General features: G+C 34.7%; 3 protein-coding genes across 3 annotated transcripts; 1 reads left to right on the top strand and 2 right to left on the bottom strand. All coding sequences in view use genetic code 12, as the record gives it.

The window, feature by feature from the left end:
* Window positions 1–228: 228 nt before the first annotated feature.
* Window positions 229–4,686, bottom strand: J8A68_001599 (Ty1/Copia family ribonuclease HI; the record flags this gene model as incomplete). Its single annotated transcript, XM_049405269.1, has 2 exons — window positions 229–4,236; window positions 4,288–4,686. 2 exons carry the CDS (start codon window positions 4,684–4,686, stop codon window positions 229–231), a joined length of 4,407 nt encoding a protein of 1,468 aa, XP_049265105.1.
* A 28-nt stretch (window positions 4,687–4,714) lies between these two features.
* Window positions 4,715–5,731, bottom strand: J8A68_001598 (uncharacterized protein; the record flags this gene model as incomplete). Its single annotated transcript, XM_049405268.1, has 1 exon — window positions 4,715–5,731. The coding sequence occupies one exon, from the start codon at window positions 5,729–5,731 to the stop codon at window positions 4,715–4,717; it is 1,017 nt and encodes a 338-aa protein (XP_049265104.1).
* A 578-nt stretch (window positions 5,732–6,309) lies between these two features.
* On the top strand, window positions 6,310–11,111 carry J8A68_001597 (uncharacterized protein; the record flags this gene model as incomplete). Its single annotated transcript, XM_049405267.1, has 3 exons — window positions 6,310–6,968; window positions 7,212–7,452; window positions 7,518–11,111. The coding sequence occupies 3 exons, from the start codon at window positions 6,310–6,312 to the stop codon at window positions 11,109–11,111; spliced, it is 4,494 nt and encodes a 1,497-aa protein (XP_049265103.1).
* Window positions 11,112–11,432: the final 321 nt, after the last annotated feature.

The following is an 11,432-nucleotide window of genomic DNA, read 5'->3' as shown; positions in this document are numbered from 1 at the left end:
TTTTTCAACGATCGAATTTTCTAGACGATGATTGAATGAAAAATTTTCATTAACAGGAAAACTTCCAATCTTCAATCATTGGCATTATATTATTAAAGCAATTGCTATCTGTGACGTTACCCGCACAACCCACCAAGGTAGAATACCAACACTCCCCTAATCTCGTCACTGACTGGGAGGCATTGACAGATTGTATTCTAACTTTAAACCACGGTACCAAATGAGCCCTCAGTAACCCAAAATTTCTCCGACAGCTTTCACCGAATCCACTGACACATCCAACATAAAGTTGATTTCTTCCAACTCCTTATGCAACTTACTCAATCCAAATAATTGATTCTTGAAATTCACAAAATCCTGTTTACCTAAAGCTTTAGTGAACATATCAGCAATATTAGCCTTAGTGCTAACCCAAGATAAGATAATTGTACCATCTGCAACAAGATCACGTAAATACTTATAAGCAATATCAATATGTTTCTTTGAATGATTCCAATGAATGTTCTTACAATACTTGACCACAGCCATATTGTCTTCCCTTGCTATAACTTCATCAATTTTGAAATCCATTTTTTCCATCACATCTTTCAACTTCAATGATTCATACACAGTTGCTTTCAATGCAACTATCTCACTTGCATAAGTACTAGTAGCAATAGTCTTTTGACGTTTGGTAGCCCAACTGATTAAATAATTGTTCAAATAAATAACTCTTCCTGAAATAGAATATCTTTCAATATCCGGAGCATAACTAGCATCTGAAAATGTATTAAGTTTGAACTTACCAACTGGTCTTCCACTTTCTCTTTTGTAATCAATCTTAGTATCTAATGTACACTTAATATACCTGAGACAATACATCAACTTCTCAAAATCATTCACAGTAGGCTTGGATGCCCTTCTACCCAAATAATTAACAGCATAACTGATATCTGGTCTAGTATTATTAGCAGCCCACAATAACAGTCCAACAATTGATTGATATTCACGTTTGCATTCAGCATCTAAATATTCACCATTTACATTCTTAACAAAGAATCCTTCTTCTTTATCTTCAGGTTTGTAGTTGTCTTTCACGATTGGAATTGATTTGACATACTTCTTACCATTGGTTAATCTGAATTTCTTTTCATCTTTTGCACAGTATTTATCAACAATCTTCTTGAGGAATTCCTTTTGACTAATAGAATAACCATCTTTAGTTTTCTCATATTTAACTCCAAGATATTCAGAAATCTCCCCTAAATCCTTAAAGTCGACTTCGTTTTTTAATTTTGTTTTAAAATCTTCAAATAATGCATCATTGGAACAAATTATAAAAACATCATCAACATAGATAGCAGTAATTATTAAATCAGAACCATTTCTTTTGAGGAATAACGTATCAACAATATTCTGGAATCCTAACTTCATAAAAATCTTTGTAAACGTCATAAACCATTCATAACCGGCTTGCTTAAGGCCATAAACTGATTTATTTAACTTCCAACATTTACCTTCTTCAAGTTCATAACCAGGTGGTGGTTTAACATAAATATCATCTGATAAATCTGCATTCAAGTAAGCTGATTTCACATCTAAATGGTGGATCTTAAAACTAAATTCAGTAGCAATAGCAGTCAATAACCTAATAGTAGTTAAATCAGTAACTGGAGATGATATCTTACTAATATCAAAATCAATACCTTCATGTTGTCTAAATCCTTGGACCACACATCTTGCTTTGTAAACTTCTTTCTTCAAATCATCTTCTTTCTTAGTAAATACCCATCTAGTTGGAATTGGTTTCTTACCTTCTGGAATCTTTACAACTTTAAATACCTTGAGTTCTTTGAACTTTTTGATTTCTTTTTCTTTGGCATTTATCCAATCTTGATTAGTATGATCAATTCTATCAATGACAGCAAATAAATGTTCTGGTTCAATTGGTTCAATATCTTCTTCTTCATCAAGGAATGAATTCATCATATACAAGTATTTCTTTGGTTTGATCAATCTTCCTCTGCTGGATCTCTTCACTGGTTCTTCATGCACTTCTTGGACTTCAGCAATCTTCCTTTTTCTTGCTTTTGTTGTGTCAGCTTCATGGTGTCTGCCACGAAGTAAAGTTTTCCTAACCGACTTAACCCCATTCGAGAAATCAGGATGCTTTCCACCCTTCTTCCTCTTCTTCTTGGATTTTCTGGCCTTTACCAGATTCTCCAATTCTTGGTCTTCTCCAACCAAATCAATAGCAACCACATTGTTACTATCATCCACGCATTGGCCCTCTATGACCACGGTGTTTTCATTATCATCCACACATTGACCCTCTTTGATCACGGTGTTATCGATGTTTTGACTTTCAAAGGCCAAATTACCAGTAATCTCGTTATTACCAGTCTGATCGTGTCTGCCATTTTTGTTACTGTCTTCCACCTCTCTGTGGTTGTCTTCAGTACCCTGGATCATCCCAAATGATCTACCGTCAACACGGTGTTCCAGATCACGACCGATTACATCATCCAATCCTCTCAGATGACACTGACGTTCTTTATCAGTTTCTAAAACATTTGGGTTGTTGTCTCTATCAACTTCCCCCCTAACAACTCGAATGTTGCTATCTTCATCATTAATCACTTCAAAATCTTCATTCAAATTTGGATATGTGTGAGGTATATTCATCACCGAATTCATCTTCACATGTTCAGGCTTCTCAGACGCCTTTACCAAAAATTTATTGAGTTCCTTAATGTCTAATCTCATTACATCATGTCTCTCAGCATAATAATCAAAATATTGATGTATGACAGCAAAACTTCTCAAAAATGTAACATTAGATGTAACTATCACTGGATAATCTTTAGTTGATACCATAATAATGTAACTATTCGAATCTGTTCCATATCCTAAGAAAGTTCCAAATGCAACTGCAGGAGTAGCCTTATCTAAATCAACTCCCAATCTATTAGCTTCAACTTTGGATGAACACTTCACTATAACATCCACACCAAAAGTATGAAAATTAAACTTGTAGTCATGTATTCCAGTAAACTTCTGATAAGGTGACAAACCACCGAATCTCTTCTTTGGTGTATGATTCACAGTTGTAACACAATAAATACAGATATAATAAAACAATGACAATACTTCCTTATGTTTTCCTGGGAAACTTAATGCACATCTCTTAATAGCATCAAATATTGTTCTATTTGCACGTTCAGCTGTACCATTTAAAGCAGGGGTATATGCACCGATAGTGTCTCTTCTAATACCTAAGCTTAATAATTCCCTAGTGGATGGCATCTCAGCAGCATTATCAGAGCGAAAATGAGCAATCTTATGTTCACTATGGTAACTATTCCATAACTTCAACAATGATAAAGTTGTTTCTTTAATAGCCTTAGTTTGAGTTATAATAGGTTCAATATAATTACTATAACCATCAGTCAATAATGTAACATAATGCTTCACTAAACCAATTTCAATTGGACCGACTGTATCGCAATGGACTCTTTCCAAAGGTCTTTCAGCAGCTTTCTGACTTTTCTTATTATGGGACTGTTGGATAGCATTGACAGCTAAGCAAACTGGACATAATCTAATCTTCTCAACATCCTCAGGAGTGATCTTTACATTAATTTCTTTCTTCTTGATTCTAGTCTTCAATGCCTCTAAAGACATATGATTACCAGCAAGATGTTGACCATACAATGTGTTTTCGTTACTCGATTCTACTCTTGGAAGATTATGTACATTAAGCATATATAAAAATCCTATCTCTAAAGCTTCATCAGATTCAACTTCACCATTTATTGGTCCCATGTAAAGATTCTTCTTACCAATATTTTTAGCTACAAGAATGCATCTCCGTTCATTCATATTCAACAAATACAAGTATTTATTGCACACATAAGCATTATATCCAAACTCAGTTAATTGACCCACAGAAATTATATTCAATGCTGCATTCGGTACCAACGATACATCTGGAATTGCAATTTCTTCACAATTGACATTTAACTTCAACGTACCTGATCCTTGTGACCTCAAAATACTTTCATCAGCAACCTTGAACTGTTTCGTGTTTCTCTTGTTAAAGTTCGTCAATAAACTTCTATCTGTAACAACCGAAGTACTTGCACCTGAATCATACAAAATCATCTTTGATTTATCAGCAACTTTAATATCCTTGTATTCATCATCTTCATCATAGTAATAAATGGCTTCACTGGAGTCTTCTGAACTTACTTCCAGCTTGCCAAACCATTATTTGGTCTTAGACATAGCCTCCTTCAAAGCATTAACAAAAACTTCACCTAATTTAACAATCTTATCAGTACTGCTTTCATTGTTTGTGTTGTTCTTGTTGTTCTCAGTTTTCTCCTTTCCTCTAGAAGATTCATTCTTTCTTTTGGGAGATTCATCCAGCTTCAGGTTTTCCTTCTTCTTATCACCATTCTTGTCTTCATTGTCGTTTCTGTTTTCTCTACTGTATGGGTGATAAGTCTTTCTTCCTTTGTAACCACCTCTGTAGTTTTTTCTTCTTCCATTGGATCCATTATGATAAGCTAATGTTTCAGTTTGTTTGTAACTTGGATCATATTCAGAAAAGAAAATGAAAGCCTTGTTTTTAATAAACAGTTCAGTATTCTTATGACCTCTTTCACCTTGAGCATATCTATAAGCCTTCTCTTGAGTCATCATATAAGGAATATCTTCAAAATTAGGAGGTTCAAAAACCCTTCTTGTTGTTTTTCCATTTCAAGAAATAATTCTCCATAACTTGATTAAATGCTCTCACATTTCCTTCATCAACAGCTCTAACATAAGCATCAACCATTTGACCTTGAATAGAATTGGTATTGTTCATAGCAACAACAAATTGGAGATGAATATTAGTTGGAACTAATACGCTCATTAAGTGCTTATGCTTAACATAGTCGTCCATCTTCTGATCATAACGGGTTGCATAAGAACAAGCAGCAAAAGCTAAACTAAGAGTTTCAGTTAACTTGACGTCCTTAAATCCCTTAACGAATTTCCAGATATCACAAATAGTTGCATTACCATCAATCTTATTCAATTGACTCAATTGAACCTTCTTACCAATCAATCTTTTACAAATATGCTTGCAAAATCTCTCAACATAAAAAGCGGTATGCATAGGACTTTCTTGATCAAGACCTCTAATAGCGTACTTTTGTCTTCTAGGATCATACAATTCTGGAGTACAAATAACGTGTTCTAAACCTTGATATTCTTTAAACAACTTGTCAAAGAAAGTTTTCCATCTACCAATTGATTCGGATGACTTCATCAATTCAGGAACATCTTCAATCCAATCCATAATGGTTTTCTCTTCATGGTCAATCAAATCGTTGGTTAACTTGGTGAAATTAGCATAATCATCAATGTACTTCCAAAATCCAAAGTTTTCAAATAAGACTGGTTTAACTGAAAAATTTGGTGCATCACGTTTATCATTTCTGTCAAGAATCCAATCAGTAATAACTTCACCTTCTTCTGAAACCGACTCTTCAACATTAGTACCAGCGTTTCCTTGAGCTGATCTTTCACCTGGATCAATTTCATTTCTACCTGGATCACCTTCATTTCTACCTGGAGTACCAGTATCAGCAGCAGCTTGACCTAATTCACCATTTGCAGTTCTTCTGCGATTAGCATCTAACATAGTTGGTTCCATGGTTGCACCTTTTCTAACTTGTAATCTTGATGGAGTTCTTTCCATTTAACTTAACTTAACTTAACTGAGATATAACTAAAAATATACTTTAATTCCAAATTAGCTTTTGACTTCTAATCTGTTGATTAGAAGCGCTCGTGTAACGTAAGGTGGAAAAGTAAAGTATAAAGGAAAAAATATATATTAAAACTCTAAATACGAAACCCTGAAATGTCTGTATATTAATATAGATATCAATACACAGCGATCACAATTTTTTGTAGTAGATTTAATCAATTCAAATCCTATTGGTTTGGTTAATTAGTTAATTAGTTCAATTGATTCGTTAAAATTGATTGAAAAGAATAAATCACTAAGGGAAAATTGTTTTTCAACGATCGAATTTTCTAGACGATGATTGAATGAAAAATTTTCATTAACAGGAAAACTTCCAATCTTCAATCATTGGCATTATATTATTAAAGCAATTGCTATCTGTGACGTTACCCGCACAACCCACCAAAGTAGAATACCAACATATTGCGCTTCCGGATTAAGAAAAGCTTATATCTCATTAACTGCGTTAACACTCTTACAGTTGGTAGCGTCTTTTTAGTGAGTTTAATTCGGTTACAAGTACAATCATGGGTCCAAAAAGAAGAGTTGCTAAAGTTGCACAACCCCAAATGGAAAATACTCAGTTGGTTGAAGAAGGTTCTTCAGGACAGGCTGGTTCAGGGAAGGGAGAAAACCTCCACGCAGACCCGGACCGTCAGAAAACTGGTGGATCTTTGGATACTAATGATGAGGGTGATAATGATGACGATGATCATGGTGACGATGATAATGCTGAAGGCGAAGGCAATGATGATGGACAGTTAAGCGAAGTGGAAGATCTTTCGGATGAACAGGTCCAAGCTATAGCTGATGAGTTCATTGATCGGAAAACCTTGCTGTATTTAGTTCAGATTGTTAATCTTATGCAGAAAAAGCAACCTGAAGATTATTCACATGCATGGATTGATGCCCAAAATTTGGATTCAGTGACTAAGCTCGCTGACCATAAGGAAATGCCTAAATATAATGGGACCAATGACAAGATGGCTTACAAAATCTTGAAAGAATTTAAGCAGTCATTGAGAACGTTATATCCCCAGCAAAACACGATTAAGGAATTTTTAACAGTTCCACAATTTAGAGTCTGTGTGTCAATTCATTTCGAGAAAGAGGGACTTAAATTTATCGAAGATAAATTGTTAGAATTGGAAAGTAATAAAGTCCATGTTCCGGAATTTCTTGAGATGTTAGAAAAACGCATGGTAAAGAAGCATTTATTATTTGACTTGATTGCTGATTTGGTAGTTTTTAAGCAAAAGGCAGATTATGCGGTGTATCGTAGACGGTTTTTAGAGATGGTCGAATTATTTCCTTTACCCACGAATGCAAATGAGCAATGGTTATACAAGCAAGTTGGAGATTTACACTTTAGTAATAAGTAATTTTTACGGGTGCTTAGTAACATATCGTAAGAATCAGGAGAAATTAGGAATTTTGAAGACATCGCTAGGTTTACACCACCAAAGCATGTATTAGATGCTTGCAATAAGGCTGTGAAGCTGACTAATGCTGAACTTAAGAGTTATCAGAAAGTGAATCAAGCTAATAACAATAATAACAATAAAAAGCGTTCACTGAGTACTCCTAATGATTCTAAGCTGGCCAATAAGAAGTCTAAAACTGCTTGCTACACTTGCGGTAAGGAAGGTCATCAAAAGGCTAAGTGTCCGGTTAGGTTGGCAAAACTTAAGGATGCGGAAAAGCTGGGTTCATCGTCAAGTTCGAAGAAGTCTAGTTCAAAAAAAGACTAGAGTCGAGGACGAAGGACGTTAAACTTATTGTCAATAATGCTGCTATGAATTTATCAATGGATGATAGTAATGTTCAGGGAGAATTTATTGAGGTTAAACTTGGTAATTTACCTCCACACCCTGCATTGTTAGATTCAGGTAGTATGGCTAATTTTATTCGACCAGAATTAGTTAGTCAAGATTTGGTACAGAGTTGTGATCCTATTGCAGTTACAGCTTTGGATGGTACTTTCTTGAGAACTGTTACAGAATATGTGGAGTTAGATTGGTTACCACTATTCAAGAATTTACGGTTTTATGTAACTAAGTTATGTAATATACCAGTGGTTCTCGGGAAGGAAGTATCAGATGAGTTTAGAAAGTTCCCTCCATCGGTTAGAAAGTTAGATTTCGACGAATTTCAACATTTAAATAGTTCTTCTGTGTATACACAAGATGATGAAGTAGTTTTAGCAAATATACGTTTACTTGATTTATCAGAGCAGTTACGCGATAGTGTGACAGGTGAAGTAGTAGAAACTGAACCAGAAGAACTTATTTTGGAACGAGATTCGTACGAGCAACAAGATGTGAAGGATTTTCTTGCCAACATTTTCGACAGGTATCTGGCTATTTTCAATGATTATCCGGTAATTCATAACGAGAACAATCAGTTTACTCATACGATTGAATTGGCGTCTTTTGAGAAGTTTCCCAATAGAGCTCCATATCCAATGTCTGCAGATAAATTGAAGGAAATTGATTCTCAGGTTGATGATTTCATTGAAAGAGGTCTTGTTGAGAAGAGTCCAGGTTCGAAGTTTGCATCTCCAGTTATTTTGGTTGATAAACCAGATGGAAGTAAGAGATTATGTGTGGATTACAGAGAAGTCAACAAAATTACAAAAGTTGATAAGTTTCCATTACCGCTAATCGAAGACTTAATCGGGGAGATAAATGATGCTGAATATTTTTCTAAGTTAGACTTATCACTGGGATATCACCAGGTGAATATGGCTAAAGAAGATAGGCACATTACAGCTTTCAGAACACACAAAGGACTTTATCAATGGTGTGTAATGCCATTTGGGTTGATGAATGCTCCAGCTACATTTCAAAGAGCTATGAATGAGATATTTGAGAAATATTTAGGTAAATTTGTTACTGTTTACTTAGATGATATTCTTATTTATAGTAAGACAAAAGGTGATCATAAAGAACATATCAAAATTGTGTTCGATTTGCTTGAAAAGCATGGTCTAGTGGCTAAAAGGAAAAAATGTCAATTCTTTAAAAGGAAAATTCAGTATTTAGGACATATCATTCTGAAAGGTCGTGTTAGAATTTCTCCTTCAAAGATTGATGCAGTCAGAGAATGGCAGTTTCCTAAAACAAAGAGAGAAATGAAATCTGCTCTTGGTTTAGCTAGTTTTTGTCGGAAAGCAATCAAAGGTTATTCAATCTTGGTTAAGCCTTTGATGGATTGGGCTGTGAGGAACATCAGAGTTTCTAAGACAATTTTGGTTGAGTCATTTGAAAAGCTAAAGAAGACTTTGACTACAGCTCCAGTTTTAGTTACTCCAAGTCCTGATGCAATTTATAAAGTAACCACTGATGCTAGTGATTATTGTACCGGTGCTGTGATTGAGAAAACCAATAATTTGGGTAAATCAATCGGAGTGGTAGCTTATTTTTCAAAGGTTATGAATAAACATGAAAGGAATTATCCTCCAAGGGAGAAAGAATTTCTTGCGATAATTCGGGTACTTGAGAGACATAAGAATATGTTAATAGGTCATAAAGTTATCCTTAATACGGACCATGAATCACTAAAGTACATTTTATCAAGACCAAAACCATTATCTGGTAAGATGGCAAGATGGTTAGACTTGTTAGCTGAATTTGATCTTCGTATCAATTACATTCAGGGATCGAAAAATCAAGCTGATGCTTTGACTCGACGTTATCAAGATTTCATCCAGATAAGAGCACTACATTTTACAATGCTTGGAGAAAATCTTGGGGAAACGTTTTTCGATGAATGTAGGCAGGATTACAAAACAGTCGAAAGGTCTAAGTTAATTTATGAAATTTTAGCTGAGAAGAAAGTGATTCCGAATATTTACAAACAGAAGTTTGCTAAGTTTTCATATAAGGATGGTTTGCTTTATCACCACGGTTATGATAAGTTAGGTCTAGGGATTGATAGATTATGGGTACCTTCAGCACAGTTGCAGCTTCGGGTAATTAATCAATATCATTCTAAAGAACCCAACTTACATCCAGGGTTAGTTCAAACGTTCATGGAAATTCAACAATATTTTTGGTGGCCGAATATGTATGAACTGGTTCGTAGGTTCATTCAACATTGTCATGTTTGTCAGACTACAAAACCTAGTACTCAGAAACAGTATGGATTATTACAATCAATTCCCATACCAACGAAACGATGGCAGTCGATTACAATGGATTTTATTTCAGGTTTTCCTACAGTTGATGGTAAGAATCAAGTCTTAATAGTAGTCGATAGATTTACGAAAAGAGCTCATTTTATTCCTTGTTCAAAGAATATAACTGCTAGTGAATGTGCTGAATTAATTGTTAACGAGGTCATTAAACATCATGGAGTACCAGAGGAAATTATTTCTGATAGAGACAAGTTGTTCACATCGAGGTTTTGGAAGGATCTCTTTGCAAGTCTCCAACTGAAACTTAAATATTCTACACCATATCATCCACAAACAGATGGTCAAACTGAGAGAACAAATAGGACTTTTATTCAGTTGCTTAGAGCTTTTAGTGATTTCAGAGAAAATCTTTGGTTAGCAAAGTTACCTTTATTAGAATTTGCTTATAATTCTCATTATCACAAGTCAATAAGGATGTCTCCTTTTGAAGCTGATTATGGATATCAACCGACTCCACCATCATTTGATAGTCGATTGTATGAATTGATTTTACCAAGTGAGAAAACTATTAGTGCTCTACCACCAGAGAATAAGGCTTATTATATGCAATACTTAATTAATCGGATTTCAGATAATTTAGAACAAGCTCAGAATGAACAAGAACAAAACTTCAATAAACACCGTCGGGAACTATTATTAGAACCAGGTGACAAGGTGTTACTTCACAGAAATGCGAAGGTTTTTGGTTACAATTTCAAATTTACCAAACAACAAAATCTTTACTTTGGTCCATACACGGTTATCAAGAAAGCTCCAATTGTTAATAATGCTTACGAGTTAGATTTAGGTCCACGTAATGTTGGTAGAATGCAAAATGTTAAGAACATGAAACCATATCATGAATCACTTACTGGTGACAAAAGACATCCTCCAACGGATCTACAAGGTTTAGTACAAGCTGCTCGTTCAGATAACATCGTGGGAATCAAAGGATTGGATATTCTTAATCGTTTAGTTGCTATTACGTTTAAGGATTGTGAACCGTTTCATGCAGGGATTTATTCACTTGCGGATGTGAGACAAGCATTGGTGCCAGAACAATTTGAAACTTTTCTTCAGGAGTACACGAATCAAATCCAAACAGGAACAGAAGAATATGATGCAATTCAAGAGTTAGTTACAACTAATTAGTTTGTTTTTAGTATATATCAGTTTTAATATTATGTTACGTTTTTGATTATTCGTTGTACGTTGTTCTTCAATGCTGGTTTAAGTGGTTTAAGATTCTTATGTCCACTTGGGATTGATGGTTTTCATTGGTCAAATTTTTGCAATCTTGGGATATTGCTGGTAAGCAATTAGATTGTGAGAAATTTTTTTCAACTTGGGACATTGTCTTAAGGCAATGAAGTTGTTTTTTTTGGATAACGGGATATTGTGTTTGCAATTAGTTATCAAGGTTCTTTTCAACTTCCGGGTACTGTTGGCAATTAGTTGGTCTTATGACAACTA

The sequence above is a fragment of the Hemisphaericaspora subhashii genome (assembly GCF_019202705.1).
Source record: "Hemisphaericaspora subhashii strain CBS 10753 chromosome Unknown scaffold196, whole genome shotgun sequence".
In the NCBI taxonomy this organism is placed as follows: domain Eukaryota; kingdom Fungi; phylum Ascomycota; class Pichiomycetes; order Serinales; family Debaryomycetaceae; genus Hemisphaericaspora; species Hemisphaericaspora subhashii.
Note: the sequence above shows the minus strand (reverse complement) of the source record. Positions and strands in the feature narration are given on the sequence as shown.